Source organism: Toxorhynchites rutilus, chromosome 2 (genome assembly GCF_029784135.1).
Source record: "Toxorhynchites rutilus septentrionalis strain SRP chromosome 2, ASM2978413v1, whole genome shotgun sequence".
Lineage (NCBI taxonomy): Eukaryota > Metazoa > Arthropoda > Insecta > Diptera > Culicidae > Toxorhynchites > Toxorhynchites rutilus.
In genome coordinates this window covers 175,290,269-175,310,856 of record NC_073745.1, presented here as the reverse complement: position 1 = coordinate 175,310,856, position 20,588 = coordinate 175,290,269, and the positions used below count along the sequence as shown (strand labels likewise).

Here is a 20,588-nt window from a genome sequence, read left to right as displayed (position 1 = left end):
CTACGCAAGAACAATGTTCGTCAAAGGTGTGGTAAATTGGAATCTGATGCCTTCTGCGATTAAACAACGTCCTCGGAAACAAGTTTCAAGACTGGCTGCCTCGACTTCTGGAACCGTAGATAAAGTTGAATAATTATTAATGCTACATTAGTTTAGTTTAATCTTTTCGATATTATGTACGAAACGAAATTGAATGTTGAATGAGACAGCTGATGAAATAGAATTGAGAGATATTGTTGATCAGGAGGAAGATAGCGGAGAGGAAGCAGGGTTGTTAGAACAGCATAACACGGAAAAATTATTCGTAACATCAGAAGACATGAACATACTTTCTGAATATGATCAAGGAACAGTGGAAAATGTGAGCGATTTGATACAGGTTTTGAAGAATTTTGTGGTGCAAACAAATGAACAAGAAAAGGATCGTAGAGAAACTGAAAATTTGTTGGAGAACGCTAGGATTAAGAAAGTTGAAGAGAGTGTAGAAAAGAAAAAATACGTCTCGAGAAAGTTCTTGTTAATCTAAACAAAAAAATAAAGAACGAACAAGAATTTTCTAAATTACAATTTCCACAAAATCAATCAGGTTTCCCAGTTGACGAATGCAAGAAACAAACAGTGAAAAAGGTTGTTAAAACGCCACAGGTAAAAGTATACAACGAGCATGAAACATTCTCCTCAGATTCAGAAAATATTTCAGAAAAAAAATCCATAGTTAAAAATAGGAACAGAAGCGAAAATAGAAACCATGGGGTTAGCAAGACGGATCAGAAACCGTCGTCTCAAAGAGAATTGAAGCACCATAAACATACTGACACTTCTTCTGAGACTTCAACCGAGCTTTCATCAAGAGAATTTTCAGATTCAATTAGCTCGCACTCAGGAAAATCATGTGGTACACGCAGGAAAGTTAGGGAAAATAAAAATGATAGAAAATACAGGAAAATATAAAAGCGCGTCCCAGTTTCTGATTGGCGATTAAAATATGACGCGAAAGATAGCGGTCGTAAATTGGCAGAGTTCTTAAGAGAAGTGAAGATGAGATCCAGAGCAGAAGAAATTTCAGACAGAGAGCTTGATGGCAGTACACTTATTTACGGGAAGGGCCATAGACTGGTATATGGAAGGAATGGAAAATAAAGATTTTCGAACATGGACTGAACTAAAAACAGAATTGAAGAGAGAATTTCTTCCACCAGATCTCGATTTTCAATTAGAGGATCAAGCTACAAATCGTCGACAAGGTCGAGGAGAAAGATTCGTGGATTTTTTCCACGACATACAGAAGCTGTTTCAATCGATGACACGTCCAATTTCAGATAGATGAAAGTTTAATATCGTATGGAGAAACATGCGTTTCGAATATTAAAACGCTATGACTGGAGTGAATATAAGCTCGTTATTCAGACTTAAGCGATATGGAAGAGTAGTCGATGAAAACAATTGTTTTAATTTTCAGAAAACATCTGAGAAGCCTGTACGATCTCGTTACAATCAGGTCAACGAAATCTCATCCACCAACAAAACTGATCCGAACAATAAACCGATACAGAAGTATGGTATCACCAAAGATAAAAATAAAAATTCTCATCTTCCTAACCAATCTAAATATGTAGATAACACTAGCGGAAAAAGAAGTCAGAAACAGAATGTTCCTTTTGATCCCATGGAAGGGTCATCCAAGGGCACCTTGAAACTTTTGGTTGAACAATACAAACGTCCAGCCATCGGCACTTGTTACAATTGCAAAATGCATGGTCACCACTATGCTGATTGTAAAATTTTTCATCAAATATTCAGACAAAACCAGCTACAGGCACTCCGATTGAGATTGAAGGATACGTGAATACACCGATCACGTTCAACAATAAAACACGAATCGTTCAAGCTATTATCGCCCCGAAACTTAGGCAACGACTGAACTTGGGATACGAAGATTTTTGAAAAATTAATTTACAGCCGATGATCCCTAATCATCACGAGTGTTTTGAGATGAGTAATATCGATGAAGAGATTAATATAGGAAATGGAGATGAAGCACATGAAGAACTAAGTGAATCAAAGATGGAAGAACTAGAAGCGGTGATGGGGTTGTTTAAGACTGCAGTGGAGGGGGAGATGTTGATATCACTTCGATGATATCTCACAAAACTGAACTGAAAAAAGAATTTAAAAATCTGCCTCCAGTTCGCTTGAATCCCTATCCCACCCCTCCAGAGATGCAGAGAAAAATTAACAAATAATTAGACAAAATGTTAGCACAACAGGTGATAGAAAGAAGTAGAAGCGATTGGTCTATTAGCACAGTACCAGTCTTAAAACCTACTGGAGAAGTAAGACTGTGTTTAGATGCACGACGTCTTAACGAAAGACGCCTATGCCTATCCTCTCCCTCACCAGGACCGTATACTGAGTAGGTTGGGAACAAGTAAGTATTTGTCTACGATCGACTTGTCGAAAGCTTTCTTACAGATACCAGTTGAACCCGACTCACAAAAGTATACAGTCTTCTCGGTGTTAGGGAGGACTTTTCCAGTTCACCAGATTACCTTCTGGATTAGTCAATAGTCCGGTAACGTTGGCTCGGCTAATGGAAGAAGCTATGGTGAACTGGAACCGAATGTATATGTGTATCTCGACAATATAGTCGTGGTAAACGATACATTTGGGGCTCATCTCCGAAGTCTTCGTGATGTAGCTAATCGTCTGAAAAAGACAAATTTGTCTATTAACATAGAAAAATCTGAATTTTGCTGCCAAGAACTTGCGTATCTAGAATACATATTATCGTGTGACGGGCTTCGTCCTAATCCAGAAAGGATAGAATCAATTCGATCATTAAGACGTTTTTTTGGGAATGGTCAACTATTATAGACGGTTCATTCCCAAGTTTAGCGAATTTACAGCTCCTCTCACAAATCTCCTAAGGAAAAAACCAAAATCGATCAACTGGACAGAGACTGCGGAACAGGCATTTGTTCGTGTAAAGGAATGCTTGATAACAGCTCCAGTTCTCAAATCCTTATTTCGAATTACCTTTCCATATACAAACAGACGCGAGTGATAATGCTATTGCAGCGATTCTCACCCAGAAACACGAAGAAGCAGAGAAAGTGGCAATCTTCTTCTTTCAGCAATCTTCTGCTGCGTCGGAGAAAGAAGGGCTTGCTGAGCTATCAGCTATAGAGAAATTTCGGCCGTATGTAGAGGGGACCCATTTCGTCGTCATCACGGATGCTTCGGCACTCACTCATATCATGAGAGGCAGATGGAGAACTTCGTCGAGGCTAAGTTGTTGGATCATTGAACTTCAAGGCTACGACCTTGAGATCCGACATCAGCGAGGAAAAGATCATGTAATTCCAGACGCTTTCTCTCGTGCGGTTGATGCAATCGATGTGGACGATGCAATCAATCATCGTTACGTTTCTCTATTTAAAAATGTAGAAGAGTACCCAGATAAATATTTAGACTATAAAATAGAAAACAACAAATTATATAAATTTGTGTCTTCCAAAACTGATGTGTTGGACTATAGACACGAATGGCATTATGTGTACCCGAGGAGTCGCGATCTCAAATCATCAAAACAGTAGGGTAACACGGGGGGATTTGGTCATATGGGGTGATTTGGACCACCCCTTTATCTCAAAAAATACGGCTCAACTTGGATTTTTTATAATGTAATTTTCTTTCTATTGTTGAACCGTATGTACCTAACGTAAAAAACTTTGGTAAAACTTCACAAGTAGAGGAAAACGGTAGCATGAACACAACAAGCACTTTGATCGTCAAAAAATGTGAGTTTTCCGATAGTGGTTTTAAGGTTTTTCCCACTAATTAAACAAACTTTTCGTGTTTTGTGCAGTAAAGTTCTGTTCGCCTACAGAAGAGGAACAATTTGATGTAGCGAAACTGTAAGTTTGATAACAATAAATGTAATTTATTGCATTTTAATTTTTGCGTGTTGTGTGGAATGACATGGACACGTTTCAGTGGGGTGAATTGGTCCTACAGGTTTGAAACTTTTCTTTGGTCTAATTGATTCCAGATGCCGCTGAATTACAAGAAGAGGATGGACAGACAACGTTGGAAGAAGGAGGAGCTTGAAAGAGCAACACAGGCCATCGAGAACGGATTTTCTTTGACCAAGCATCAAAAGTGTTTGAAGATGCTCGATCAACAGTGAAAAGATTCACGCAGAATTCGAGATGGTGTCAATCCAACTTTTCTGGTCTGGCCAAGACACACCTGGTATCGATCCCAAAACATTGTTACTGATTGTAACATAATCCCAAAATACTTTACATAAACATAAGTATGTTTTTTTCGATGAAGCACATACTGGACCAAATAGATAGTCCAAATAACCCCGCATCAAATTTTAATGTCCAAAAATCATCTCTTTTATTTTATGATATCTTCTTCTTCTTATATGGCACTAACGTTCCTAGAGGAACTCCGCCGTCTCAACGTAGTATTACTTGCGTCATTTTCATTAGTACTTAGTTGAGATTTCTATGCCAAATAACACGCCTTGAATGCATTCTGAGTGGCAAGCTCTAGAATACGCGTGACCACAGTGCAAGTCAGAGGAAATTTCTTTGAAGAAAAATTTCCCCGACCAGAACGGGAATCGAACCCGAACCCCCGGCATGTTAGGTTTGACGCTAACCACCACATTTTATTATATATTTGGTAGATTGAAGCTTTATATAATGATTAAACATTATTTATTGGGAGAAAACAAGTGTAGCTCAGTATACAATGTGACATTTTTTATTTAGACCGTATAGATTTGAAAATATTATTTGCGATTTTCTTAGGTGGTCCAAATTCCCCCCTTTTCCCCTACATGATGAAGCTTTTCACATAGGCTATAATAAGACGATAAACAAGGCAACGATATTTTTACCCGAATATGGCAACTACTTTCGGATTGTATATGTGTGATACATACAGCGTTGTGAAATATGTAAAGAGTGCAAATTTCTCCCAGAATCCGGTAATGGGGAATCAGAGAATATGCACTAAAACTTTCCAAATATTAGTGATTAACTACATTCAATCACTTCCACGAAGCTGTGCAGGTAATTGTCATATATTCGTTTTATTAGATGTATTTTCAAAATGGACAATGTTAGTACCTGTGAAAAAAAATTGTACAAAGGAAGTATTGAAAATAATGAATGAAAAGTGGTTTCGTCAATATTCTGTACCAGAAATTGTGATTAGCGATAACGCTAGCACAATTCTCAGCAAAAAGTATTATATCGACTAGATCCGATAATGAAGGAACCCACAGAACAAGAACGAATTGAAACCAAAATGAACATCGATAAATTCATTTATGATACTGTAATCAAAAATTTAAGGAAAGCACATGAGAGGAATACTCGGAATTATAATTTAGGAAATCCGCTCGCGTTTACGAAGTAGGACAGAGAGTGTATAGGAAAAGTTTTACACAATCTTCGGCTTTAGACGCTTTCAATGCAAAGTTTGGCCCAGTATACGTTCCTTGCAAAATCATTTCGAAGCGCGGTACGAATTCATATGAACTGGAGGATGAAAATGGCAAAAATGTGGGAATTTTCTCAGCCGCAGATCTCAAACCGGGTATCCCCGAATGAAGAATAATATAACATTTTTTTAAATAATATTAAATTTAACGATTAAATTTCAATTTTTTTCTCCGTTCACGATTTTAGCTCTCGAAGTTCATACCGTAAATTTCTCTTGATGTCTTGAAAGACATCGATGCACTTTCCAACGAAGAAACTAGTGCGATTATCGCCATCCATGGCGAATCACATTGAAGCAATAACTTTATTCGTAAGGATTCACATAGATCGATTAACAGAGAGAAATGATTTCTCGCTCATCGTAGGCTTATCTCAATAATCTCCGTTTAGATTATTTGATATGATGAAAGACCTATTACTGATTCAATATAGGGTAAACGTCGAAAAATAAGGTTCCGCTGAAAGGACGGTATATTTTATTTCATAGATTTACGTCAAAATGTTTTCTTTCATGAAAATCGAAGCTTGAAAGAAGCCCTTCAAACCTGGGTACTCTTGGTAATAAGTAGTTTCGGGAAAAATAAATTTAAAACGTTGTTATAAATTTATTTTGACAGGAGTTGTGGAATAGTGTTACCGTTGTGGGTAGCCCTATGACTCCTCCAAGATCACACATAGATGACACTGATAACAAATATAACAGTTAGGGAGACAGAGAGGAGGTTACACATAAACACATACAGACATACAATATGAGACAATACATGATTGAGAGGGTGGACTGGGAGGCTGGATGTTGGAAAGGGGCAATGATGAGGCTGGGAAAAGATCTAGGAGGCTTGCCCAGCCCTTTTTCACTGTGGCCAGCAAGAAGACAACACCTGAATAGAGGTCTAAAACGATGAAAATTGAAAAGATAGTGAAGTTGTAGGAAGTTGAAGTTGAAGAAAAAAATGAAATAAGAAAGGAAGGAGAAAAGACAGTGGAAAAAGAATTAGGAAAGAATCAGGTAATTTAAAGAAATAGAAACCAAAGAAAGATGCTTATTTGTCCTTCACCGCCAAGGGATCAGGACCCATTGTACTAGGCTTAAGCCTTGAACGCCATTGTGAATATTCGCAGCAAGCCAGCCAGCAACGCGCTATCCAGCCCCCAGCCCACCAGAATCATCGACCAGGGAAACAACGAGGACCAGAGGACCAGCGAAGCCGGCCGTCCGACGAACACACACGACACACACAACACAAAATTGCTAAATATAAGAAGAGATAGTGAATTGAAAGAAATAGGTGGTGTTAATTTGTATGTCCGAAAGTGTCCTTGTGAGCCGAATCCCACGCTCGAGCTAGCCAGAAAAAGAGGTGTTGGAACCCGCCTCAGACAGTCCCCGTGGCTAGACCAGGGACTAGAGGTCTTGTCGAGGTCCGTCTGACCGGGAGTGAGCGGTAATACATTCTATTTCATGTCTGCATATTCTTCGTAGGATCAATCTCCATTGATCCTATTTTGATTGGGTTTAAATATGGTGAAATATGGCTGCCCAGAATCTGAATCCCCTGTCCAATGAACCGTGCCAACATCATTTGCATTGAAAGAGATATAAATGTTTTCTAACAGTAGCTGGATTGAATAAGCACGACGGATAAATTGTTCGAACTTTGTTTTAATGGTTTGTGCAAATGAGGACCTGTGTTTTTTAAACTTGTTTAAAATCATATATCGGTTTTCGGCATGTTACCTGAATACGTCTAAAGAAAGTATTTTTTGTATTTTTCAGAGGAAATTTTTACGACGCTCGAAGCTATGTGGTTTTCGGAAGATGGCACACATATGATGTATGCCTCGTTTAATGACACACGTGTTGGTCATATGACATTTCCGTGGTTCGCGTCTAACACCATATTAGCCGCTGGTCGAGGAGATAGTAGAACGCCTTTTCCTATTTCTAAGCAAATACGATATCCTACTGCGGGTTCTATCATCCCGGATGTAACATTATGGGTTGTGGATATAAGTAATATAAGTAACATAAGAACATCGGAGCTTGTAAGGCCGGCTGCATTGGAAGGACAGTAAGTATTTGTAATGTAATACCATTCAATGTACAGGTGAAATATTTTCCAGAGATCATTATTTTTTGTCTGCAAGTTGGGTAGGTGCCCCGAATAGCCAAATTTCGACTGTTTGGATAACCCGATCACAGAACCTATCCTTTGTAGCAACGTGTTATAGTCCATCATGGAAATGTTTAGAGGTAAACATGCCATAGATTCACTTTATTCCATATAGCGTATGTTCTATGATAAGAATGTGCAATGTGCGCTTTTGCGAGTGAATTTACTATATACAGCATAATAATCAGTTATATATTTAATTTTTGAGTAGCACCATTCTGAAAGAGCACCCGAGAACGAATGGTTGGATATATTACCTCATCCTATTTTTGCTCCAGATGGGGACAGCTTTCTCATGATGGCTGGCATTCAGGAAACAGGCACTGAACATTTCACGCATATAAAGCACGTAACAATAACACAACAACGAATAGCTGTGATATCACATGGACGCTATGAGGTAACTATATATGATGTAAATAGTTGAATGATTTATTTAAAACAAAATAAAACAATCAACTCCCATACACCTCGCCATTATTTTCATCTTTAGTAAACTCTTAAACTCAATTAGGCTTAAACATCAGGTTGTTTTTGACGTAGGACTACGTCTTTCATTTCTATACCGGGGTGTAAAACCAAAGTTTCGAGAACGAAAGCGTTACGCCGGAGACCGAGATTTTGAGCGTTAATAGCTCTTAAACAACTGAACGAAATGGTATGATAAACACTTCATTTGAAAGATAAAATGTCTACGCGTCATATACTTGTTACTTTTTCATCCAAAAACTTGTTTCAATAGTCTTAAAATTGCTTTCAAAACAGGCTATTGAAATCAAAAATCGGTATATAAGCGAGCGCCGCTCGTAAACCCACTCAGTTATGATTGAACAGCGATTGGAGCATGTTGTCGCTGTTGTTGTGAAGCTAATTTCGTTTATCATGAAAGCGCTGATGAACGGTGTCACCAAGAGCCTGTTTGTGCACCTAAGGCCAAAAGGGAATCCATCAGGAGGAGAGTGATGCCACGGTTCCGCTTGAAAGCTTCTGAATATTTTTTTCCCCATCAGTGGAAATTTTCGTATCCAATATTGGATGCATAACATGAAAAACGGAAAATGTTTCACATCGCGAAAATCAAGTCATTTTCGAGCGATTATTTGCTTTCTACTCATATAATGCTGCGACCAAATACATTTCGTTTTGGATTTTTTCAATCAAGTGCGATCAACGTAAGACCACGTCGTTCGGCAATTTATTAGAGGTGTAATGAATCTTTAGGAATTCCTGTTCTACGCGCACTGGCAAACAATGTTTACTCAACAATTTCTCAAACTAGAAATGGGTGTTGTGAGAAAGGATTAGCGAACGCGAAAACGACAAACGGGAGAAAGATATGTTTGGAGGTTGAAGGAAATTGGCAGAAAACTTCTTCATTCTATCATTCAAATAATGTGATTCATACCACATCGTTTTGCCAGAAAGAGATTATTAATGCTCAAAGGAGGAATCGAGACCCCCGAGGAAATTACCCAGCGCAAATTAGAGTCGACTATCGATTGCGGCATTCGTACACAAATAATTTTATAATGCAGTTTCACCAAAGTGATTTCTTCGGATATATTCACTACATCATGTCATGTATTTCATATTCTTCATAAGGAAATCCATATCCATGGCACCTATCGGTAACGAATTATTATCGAAACCACGATTTTCGCTAAATGCTCCTTTCAGTTCGGCCTGTAAAAAACTTTTCTGTACTCTAATCCATCAAATTTGGAGCCCTGAAAAGGGCCGTTGATTATATGCTAAGCTAATAGCACGCTCTCCTCGGATACGATGGGCCAGCTGGATGTCCTTGGGCATGATGTGACGCGTTTTGCATGAATAGCACACAAATTGGTATCTTCGAATAAGCCTCCTGCAGCGTCATAGCCGCGGAACTTTGGAAGCGCAAGTCGGTTTTGAAATCCTGAGCCATTCCACGAACCAAATGCTGCAAAGGTAGCTTGCGGATCAGCAATTCGGTCGACTTCCGATAGCGATGAATTTCACGCAAAGTTCCCGGTCGATAGCGATGTGGCTTCTCCACCTATCCTGCTACTGGTGCGCTTATCCGAGCTGACTTCGTGTGCCTTACCACCGAATGACTAACGAGCTGTCTGCGAAAGACTAACGAGCTCGAGTCCTCACGGTGCGAGAGTAGAGTAAGAAATGAACGAAAGCAAAGGAAGCGTCATTTTATAAACCATAAAAGTATAAAATCTAAATCCCACCCTTATTATATTCGTGAGTATACAGTAAGCTTATACAATAAAGAGGGTGGGGTTTACATTCGATTCTTTTATGTTTTATAAAATGACACTTCCCTTGCTTTCGTTTATTTCTTACTCTACTCTCGCACCGTGAGGACAAGGTGCTACTGACATTCAACCGATTCGGTCGTGTTTTTAGCGCCCTTGTAAAAGAGTACGGAAAAATAGGAGTTTTCTCGCACAACTAATCAAATGCTTAGAGCAGCCTTTCTGAAGGCTTGATTAGTCCTAAATACAAATTGATTTTCAGCATCGCAACCCGAGGATAGCAGAAGAGGATATCAACAAACGTTCACTGCGGTGGCGGTGCTCACCGGTTCGCCGGAAAAAGCGCGCGCTTTTTCGGCGTCACTGACGCCACGCCCCCTTTTTTCTTTCGGGCAGTGTTGCCAGTTTTTTTCTGTAGTGCTAATAGTGAATCTTAATTATTAAATAAAATCTAAAAAGAAAAAAAAACCACGCATACAAACAGTGAAGTGACTGAAGCAATTATTAGATTAAGTGTAATTTGAAATTTTCTGCACCTGTTGGTGGCTTTTCAAAGTGCTTTATCGGAACAAAGTGTGATTTTCTGGGAAAATACCCCTTAGTGAATATCCCCCATAAGGAATTTTAGTGGTTTTATATCCGTACCTGCTGACTATAACCTAGGTATAGTCAAGCAGAAGCATGGCTTCAAGTAGCTCCGGGCCTCCGGGAGGCCGGGCTACAAATTTGTACGAGGGTAAACCTACCCAACGTACTGCTCCAAGATGGGCCGATCCACTGAACGGCAACCTACAGATCCTGTTACTACGTGCCACAGGAGAGAACGTGATTCCGACTAACCCGTTCGTCGTGAGTAAGACGATCGCCAACGCTGTAGGAAAGAAGTACTACACAGCGCGACCGCAACGAGACGACAAGAAGAGGACGCAATATATCCTTACGGCCAAGGACGAAGATATCATTGGTAAGCTCCTCTTAATCAACAAATTAATTGATGAAACCCCTATTGAAGTGATTTACCACCCAACCCTTAACCAACGCAAATGTGTTGTTACTTGTCGTGATGTCATGGACATCAAAGAATCCGAACTGGTGACAGAGCTTTCCGATCAAGGTGTGATCGATGTCAAGCGCATCACCAGAAAGGAGAACAATATTGTTGTACCAACTGCCACTCTTATTTTGACGATTCGTGGAACTGTTGTTCCCGATTTCATTAATTTTGGATTTATTCGGGCTGGGACTAGAAATTTCTACCCCAACCCAATGCAATGCTTTAAGTGTTACAAATTTGGACATACTAGCAAACGATGCAAACGCGAGAACCCGCTTTGCCGAAATTGTGGACAGGAACATCCAGAACAAAAGGATGGAATTAAAACCTGCAACGCTTCAGCATTTTGCTTGAATTGCCAAGGGGACCATTCCTCTTCGAATAGGAAATGCCCCGTATGGCAAACCGAGAACAACATCACAAAAATCAGAATCGATTATGGTATCTCCTACAAAGAGGCGAAAGAAAAACACAACGGTCAAAATAATGGACCAACTTTTGCAAGTGTTCTGCAAGACAGACTCTCCAACTTGCAAAAGCCAACACCCAGCTGCAACTGCAAATGTAACTGCGCCTCGGCCGCTTCGGCCTCTTCTAGCCGCGAAAGCACTCCCCCAATTGACACTACAATCGATACTTCCATGACAGAGTCGACAACCGACAGCTCAACAACGGAATCTGAAAACGAATCAGTCATTTCAATGGACACTTCTGATGTTCCAAACAAAAATAAAAATAAAAGAAAAATGGCGAAAGGATCATCTTCAGATTCAGATCAAAAATCCGAAGATGAAATCCAAACAAACAAGGACAAGAAAAGAACTAAGAATGAACAAAGAACTACACCACCAACAAATAACAACACAACACCAACAGAAAACAACAACAACACACATCAAACAAAAAACAACAATAACAACAACAGCAACGCACATTCAACAAAAAACAACACAAACACAACAAACACTCCAAAGACTTCTACACCAAACAAAAACAACACCAATACCTCAAAGAAAGCTTCTCTTTCCAAGGGTAAAGGACCATCGAACTAATTCTCTTTGAATAGTTCAAACATACACACAATTAAGACTTAGGAATTAGAGTTAAAAACACCAACACATTCACTCCAACACAGAAATTCGGGATACAATGGAACATCAGAAGTATCCGACGAAATATTCTAGAACTGAAAATGCTTATTTCAAACTCTAATCCCACAGTCATAGCCCTTCAAGAAACTATGACTCCAAATAACTTCGATAAACACTTCATCTCAAAATATATCACATATTTCAAAGAGGGTCCCAACCCCTCAAAAAACGGAGTTGCAATCGCAATCAAAGATGGCACTCCACATGATCTTCTTCCCATTACCACTGATCTTCAGGCAGTGGTAGTGCGCATTAAACACCCCTTTCCAATCACCGTCGTTAGCATCTACATCACTAATGATTCCGATCCGAACACTCTACGCGGCCAACTGGACCATCTGTTCGCCCAACTTCCCGCCCCAATCATGCTTATGGGTGATTTCAACGCCCACTCATACGCCTGGGGAGGTGCATACCTCGATCGAAAAGGATCCATCATTGAGGATTTCATATCCGACCATTCTCTTCTCCTTCTTAACAACGGCCAACACACCAGAATCCATTATTCTGGTACTACTTCAGCCATCGATCTCACTATAGTATCAGACAAACTATCTTCAAAACTTTCTTGGAACATCCACGATGATACTTGCGGAAGCGATCATTTTCCAATCTTCACTTCCTTCGGCCAAACTTCTCCAGAGTTTTCAACAAGGCCAAGATGGAAATTTGAATACGCTGACTGGGCTGGCTATCAGTTTGACATTGAAAACCGCCTCTCCGCTAAACGAGATTGGACAGCCAAGGAATTCTCCAAAGTTGTCCTAGAAGTTGCAATGGTGCACATCCCCAGAACCAGTGGCATCCCTGGCAGGAAATGTGTCCCATGGTGGTCGCCTGAGCTGAAGGCAGCGATCAAAGGTCGACGTAAGGCCCTACGCAAATTAAGAAAGGCCCATCCGGACAGCCCACTGAGACCCACTCTGCTTGCAGAGTTCCAAAGGGCTCGCAAAGAAGCTAAGACTGCTATCAACACAGCCAAGCACAACAGTTGGGTTAAATTCGTCAGCGAAATTAATCCCAACGCGTCAACAAAGGATTTATGGAGTAAGATTGGCAGGCTTCATGGAAAGAAAAGAAGCAAAGAATATAATCTTCTAATTAACGGTCAATACACCAATGACCGGAAAATCATCGCCGAGGCGTTTGGAGATTTCTTTGCTTCCGCCTCCTCCAATCAAAACTACGACCAAACCTTTCTAACCCACAAAACGGAATGCGAAAGAATTCCCATCGATTTTCATACCGATGTGGAATTTGACTTCAACAAAAACCTCTCCCTCAAAGAGCTCGATTGGGTACTGAACAAAGTCAAACAAGGATCCACAGGACCTGATGACATTAGCTACCCTATGCTTAAGAATCTACCCCATCTCGGGAAAAAAGCACTTCTGAAGCTCCTCAACAAAGTCTGGGACAGTGGAACCCTCCCCAGTTGCTGGAAAGAGGGTTTAATGATCTGTATCCCGAAACCAGACATGAACAACCATCTTCTTGACAATTTCCGCCCCATCACTCTCCTAAGTTGTGTTGGGAAAGTCTTGGAAAAAATGGTCAATCGACGCTTAACGACTTTTCTAGAGTCAAATAAGCTGATTGATCCCAGACAATTCGCCTTCCGTGCGGGAAAAGGTACAGAAGATTGCCTTGTAGCAATCGAAAAAATCCTAGACGACGCAACTGAAAAATTACACCACATTGATATTGTTTCCCTGGATTTATCCAAGGCCTTCGATCGGGCATGGAGGTACCCAGTGCTGAAAAGCCTTTTCGACTGGGGGATTCGTGGGAGATTAGGTCTCTTCGTTAAAAGTTTTCTAGAAAACCGGTCTTTCAAAACCGTTATTAACAACCACCAATCTTCTCTAAAAATCCCAGAAAACGGCTTCCCACAAGGCTCAGCACTTTCACCAACCCTCTTCAACATTGCCATGCAATCTCTATTTGAGATTATCCCGGACCATATAAAGGTCATAGTCTATGCAGATGACATCACTCTTATCTCTACGAGCTGCTTCGGCTTAATTCAGAGAAAGAGGCTTCAAAAAACCTTAGACTCCATCCAAAACTGGGCTCTAAAAACAGGTTTTAAAATTTCCCCGGAGAAATCCAAACACATACATATCGGAAAAGCTCTCAGAAGGAGAACCTATCTTCAGCTCAACAAAATCCCGATCCCTACAATGAGGACATTGAAAATACTAGGGGTTACTTTCGACAAGAAACTCAACTTCCTATCACATTCCCAAAAGACCAAAATAGCCACCAGAAAGAAATTGAACATCATCAAGTCTATCGCAGGCAACCTAGCCTCTGGTCATAGAAAGACGTTGCTAAATGTTGTAAATGTTTGGTTGGTCCCACAAATCCTTTACGGAATAGGCACCTTCAGCCGTGGAGGGGACAGGGTGTTAAACACCATTCAACCAATTTACAATAAAGCAATTAGGCTCGCAATTGGCGCTTTTCCCACCAGTCCCACTCTTGCTGTAATGGCAGAAAGTGGGCAACTTCCCTTCACCCACCTGGTAACAAAAGCCATCACCAATAAAGCCATCCGTCACTTGTCACTCCCCGAAAGCGACCACAATGTCCCATTAATACATAGAGCTAAAACATGGTTCAAAAATCTCACGAACAAAGATCTTCCCGATATATGTGAACGTTCATCTGCGACGGGAAGAAATTGGAACGTCAAACCGCCGAACATTAACCTTGAACTTCTCAAGACAGTTCGAGCGGGAGACCCTTCTCCAAAAGTCAAAGCCTGCTTCAATAACCTCGTTGCATCCAATTTTCAAATCAACCACCAGGTATACACAGATGGTTCAGTCAGTGCCGATGGAGTTGGATGTGGAATCTTTGAGAGTAGATACACTGGTAGCTTTTCTCTTCCACCGCAATGCTCCATCTTCAGTGCGGAAGCTTTCGCCCTTTTAATAGCTACCCAAGAATGCACCCATGAGTTTCTTCCTACCACAATATTCTCAGACTCAGCTAGCTGTCTCCACGATCTTCTGAGTGGAAACAGCAAACACCCATGGATTAAGCAAACAGAAGAGGCTGCTTCAAATAAAAACATCTCCTTCTGCTGGGTTCCTGGTCACTCAGGAATCCGTGGAAACACAGCCGCCGACATACTGGCCGGCAAGGGCAGCAAAATAGATCCCCCAGACATGCCCTGTCCTCCATCTGACATTGTCCGCTGGGTAAAACAGCAAGTCCGTGAAAGCTGGGACATAGGCTGGATAAACAGCCGTCCCACTCATCTTCATAAAATTAAAAATTCCACTCTCCCTTGGGATGACCGCCTCAATAGTAGGGAAAGGCAAGTCCTTACCCGTCTTCGAATTGGGCACACTAACTTCACCCACTCACACTTGTTCTGCAGAGCCGAAAAACCCCAATGTGCTTGCAACGAAGCTCCGGTTTCCGTTAGCCATCTTTTACTTGAATGTCAACATACCAAAGATGCTCGAGTCCGACACAACATAGGTCAGAGTCTCCGAGATATCCTCAGTAGAGACGAGACCCAAGAAACCAATTTAATTGCGTTTCTGAAAGAAACCGACTTCTTTGGTAAAATCTAAACCGAAATACTAAATACCTTGGAAAGTGCTTATTAAAGTTCGCCACTTCACAGTCATGTATGCGTGTTTATGTGTGTATACACATGTATGTACGGGTCGGAAGGAAGGTATTCATACATGTATATACACGCATTCAATAATATTAAATAACAAATAATATAATATATACTTTCATACCCACATCTATCTTCTATCCATTACATTATACTTTAATCAACTTCCTATTCCTACAGCCACACTCACCAAGGAGGATAAATTCATTAAATAAACCTCTCCATTTTTCAGCTATACTATATGCCATTAAATTCAAAACCACTATATTTTATTATCTATTCAAACTGTATTTCATTTCATTTCACCCCACCCCACACCCACTCCTCCCCTCTTTCCTTCCCATACCACTCCCACCCCCTCCCACTCCACTAATCCCACCCAAATCCTTTCCACTCCTTTCCTTCCTATCCTCCTGAGGAGGGCCGTTTTGTTTTTTGGCTTTGGAACACGCCTTTCACTAGGTCACTTGTGCTTCGTTACTGCTTTGGTCCTCGGATCAGTAAATTTTTACTTTTCTTTACAGCATATATTAAATATCTTATGAAGCATAGGATCCCTTCCTACCTTCTTCTTTAACCGAGAGTCGAGTGGACAGATCTGATGAGTGATTTTGTTTGGTTTCCCTTTCGCCAGTCCCCTCTGGGCTGGTTTTATTGTGGCTCTTCACTGGGCTAGAGGCGAATGAACTGCAAAGTTTAAAGCCTCTTAAAAACAAAGAAACAACAACCGTGAGGACTCGTTTCATCGGGACTAAGCAGACAGCTCGTTAGTCTTTCGGTGGTAAGGCACCACGAAAGCAGCTCCGATAAGCGCATCAGCCGCAGGAAGCGTGAAGAAGCCACATCGCTATCGAACGGGAACTTCGCATGAAATTCGTCGCTATCAGAAGTCGACCGAATTGCTGATCCGCAAGCTACCTTTGCAGCATTTGGTTCATGGAATTGCTCAGGACTTCAAAACCGACTTGCGTTTCCAAAGTTCCGCGGTTATGACGCTGCAGGAGGCTTATTCGAAGATACCAATTTGTGTGCTATTCATGCAAAACGCGTCACATCATGCCCAAGGACAATCCAGCTGGCCCATCATATCCGAGGAGAGCGTGCTATATTAGCTTAGCATATAATCAACAGCCCTTTTCAGGGCTCCAAATTTGATGGATTAGAGTTCAGAAAAGTTTTTTACAGGCCGAACTGAAAGGAGCATTTAGCGAAAATCGTGGTGTCGATGATAATTCGATACCGATAGGTGCCATGGATATGGATTTCATAATGAAAAATATGAAATATATGACATGATGTAGTGAATATATCCCCATATCGAAGAAATCACTTTGATGAAACTGTTTACCGTTTGTCGTTTTTAATTGTTGGGAAAGGGCATTATTTCTGCTGACTAAATTCCAAGAAAAAATCCATTCCTTCTTTAAGCGTGATTCATTCTGCTTCAGATCAATGGAACAGTATGATAATCATTTAATACAAAAGATAAAATGTCCAAGAGTTATATGATTGCTATTTATTGAGTCGAAAAATTGTTTCAATAGCTTAATGATAGTTTCGAAAACAGGTTATTGAAATCATTCGTATCCGTATGTAGCGCGCCCACTTGGAAACCCATTAATCTTATTGGAATGTGAGATGGGGAAGCGCATACTTACGTCTATGCATTATGCTGTACACTACAGACTTTTTCTCTCCGTACTGATTAAGAAGCCGACCGAACTATCGGTCGACAAGTCAGTCTGCAGTCGGCGGGGGCTCTTAATTTCGTTTTTGCAGGCCGAACCGAAAAAATTTCAGTCGAGTTAACTCTTTTGACGTAGGACTACGTCTAACCGGAAGATATAGGGGGTGAAATGGAAATCTAGGCACTGAACAAGAAGGAAAAAATGCAAGATATGGAACGCTTATAACTCGAGCATTTCTCAATAGATCGCAAAGGTTTTTGCATCAATTGATAGGAAATATATCTACGCATCTATCATAACGAATAACATTTCATTTTTCATGAGATAAATAATTGAATAATTGTGAAATATCAAGCATTGCCAAAATGCACTATGTGCCCATTTTTGATTGGTCCATTTTGTGCTCCTCAAATCGTACCGACCAAAACGGGCAACCAGAGCAGCAGCGAAATAGAATGAAGCACGATTGGAAAGGAAAAAGGAAAAAAAGAAAGAAACATTGGTCGCAGTCTCACACATGCGTAATTCTCGAGCCAGCCAGTCAGCTTAAAAATCCCCGCTCCGCTGCCGTAACGATCATTCTCATTCAAACCGTACACCACATCGGTTCGCATCACAACCCATCAACAAACCAACCCAAGCAGCCATGTCTGGACATGGTAAAGGAGGAAAAGTGAAGGAAAAGGCAAAATCCCGCTCGAACCGTGTTGATCTGGAGTTCCTCGCAGGGGTTGCTAGGCCGAGCGCGTTAGTACCAGTGCACCAGTCCACCTAGCCGGCGTTATATAGTTTCGGCCGCCGAAGTGATCGAGTTAGCTGCTCGCGACGATAAGAAAACCCGCATTCGGAACAGAACACATTCGGTTCGGTGGACATCAAGACAACAGGCAGTTGCAGCGAGTGGCGAGTGGCAAACGCAATCGCAAAACGGCATCAGGTAGCAGAAGAAAAAAAGTTTGTTCTTTATACAAACTGCTTTGGTGGCAAATCCAGAACAAGGCGGCATCGAGGGCGTTCGAAATGGTTTTTTTCAAAACCACGAGTACAAAGTTTACTAAATTGGAACCTTTCCATAAAACAAGGCGCTTTTCAGGGCCATTAAACCTTCCAAAAAAGAGTTTAGGAAATACAGTTCAATGCTTTCTAAGACATTATCCAAAATAATAATAAAACACAAATTGATTTTTTCATAATTTGTTTGCCAGGATCTGATGAGTATGTGAATTTGGCAGTTGTTCTGAGCTTATTGATAGTTGGGGACTTTCCTGATTATTCAATTTTCACCAATTCTTAAGTTGTTTCCAGATTGAAAGTACAGTAATTTACAATTAGTTCGACAATTAGCTAATTGGACGGACATGTAATGCGACTTATTTAGTTGGACATTTTTGTAAACATAGAGATCCAAATTATGACCCCACATTGAAAGTCGACACTGTACCACTGTCATCGCAAATGTTCAATTACAGGTTAAAATTACCTCCAATCCGACACTGAGTGGTGGTAATGCGACGTGCCATTGAATGTAATTTACTGTAAAATATGTCACAAGCTGGATGGGAAGAAATTTTCCAACTGTGAAAGCTGTGGCGAGTGGCAAATGCAATCGCTAAACAGAAAGGTTTAGCTGAACAAGATGGGGATATCGAGTGATAACAAACAATAAACTCTTTAGATTGAAGATAATTTTGTGATCCTGAAAAGGACCCTTTTTAGCCTGCATGTGAATCCAACGAGCGAACAAATCGTAATGAATGTATTTTTGTTTGTTTGTTTCTTTGTTTTTAAGAGGCTTTAAACTTTGCAGTTCATTCGCCTCCAGCCCAGTGAAGAGCCACAATAAAACCAGTCCAGAGGGGACTGGCGAAAGGGAAACCAACAAAATCACTCATCAGACCCGTCCGCTCGACTCTCGGTTAAAGAAGAAGGTAGGAAGGGATCCTATGCTTCATAAGATATTTAATATATGCTGTAAAGAAAAGTAAAAATTTACTGATCCGAGGACCAAAGCAGTAACGAAGCACAAGTGACCTAGCGAAAGGCGTGTTCCAAAGCCAAAAAACAAAACGGCCCCTCTCAGGAGGATAGGAAGGAAAGGAGTGGAAAGGATTTGGGTGGGATTAGTGGATTGGGAGGGGGTGGGAGTGGTATGGGAAGGAAAGAGGGGAGGAGTAGGTGTGGGGTGGGGTGAAATGAAATGAAATACAGTTTGAATAGATAATAAAATATAGTGGTTTTGAATTTAATGGTATATAGTATAGCTGAAAAATGGAGAGGTTTATTTAATGAATTTATTCTCCTTGGTGAGTGTGGCTGTAGGAATAGGAAGTTGATTAAAGTATAATGTAATGGATAGAAGATAGATGTGGGTATGAAAGTATATATTATATTATTTGTTATTTAATATTATTGAATGCGTGTATATACATGTATGAATACCTTCCTTCCGACCCGTACATACATGTGTATACACACATAAACACGCATACATGACTGTGAAGTGGCGAACTTTAATAAGCACTTTCCAAGGTATTTAGTATTTCGGTTTAGATTTTACCAAAGAAGTCGGTTTCTTTCAGAAACGCAATTAAATTGGTTTCTTGGGTCTCGTCTCTACTGAGGATATCTCGGAGACTCTGACCTATGTTGTGTCGGACTCGAGCATCTTTGGTATGTTGACATTCAAGTAAAAGATGGCTAACGGAAACCGGAGCTTCGTTGCAAGCACATTGGGGTTTTTCGGCTCTGCAGAACAAGTGTGAGTGGGTGAAGTTAGTGTGCCCAATTCGAAGACGGGTAAGGACTTGCCTTTCCCTACTATTGAGGCGGTCATCCCAAGGGAGAGTGGAATTTTTAATTTTATGAAGATGAGTGGGACGGCTGTTTATCCAGCCTATGTCCCAGCTTTCACGGACTTGCTGTTTTACCCAGCGGACAATGTCAGATGGAGGACAGGGCATGTCTGGGGGATCTATTTTGCTGCCCTTGCCGGCCAGTATGTCGGCGGCTGTGTTTCCACGGATTCCTGAGTGACCAGGAACCCAGCAGAAGGAGATGTTTTTATTTGAAGCAGCCTCTTCTGTTTGCTTAATCCATGGGTGTTTGCT

At 40.7% G+C, this 20,588-nt stretch overlaps 1 protein-coding gene across 6 annotated transcripts in view; it reads left to right on the top strand.

The window, feature by feature from the left end:
- Nucleotides 1–20,588, top strand: part of LOC129769992 (dipeptidyl peptidase 4) — a 311,477-nt gene that overhangs the window by 70,675 nt on the left and 220,214 nt on the right. For all 6 annotated transcript variants that reach the window (XM_055772553.1, XM_055772554.1, XM_055772549.1 and 3 more), the window contains 3 exons: nucleotides 7,303–7,597; nucleotides 7,650–7,779; nucleotides 7,911–8,099. In XM_055772553.1, coding sequence (XP_055628528.1) covers nucleotides 7,303–7,597; nucleotides 7,650–7,779; nucleotides 7,911–8,099 — 614 coding nt within the window. The remainder of the gene's footprint in view (nucleotides 1–7,302; nucleotides 7,598–7,649; nucleotides 7,780–7,910; nucleotides 8,100–20,588) is intronic.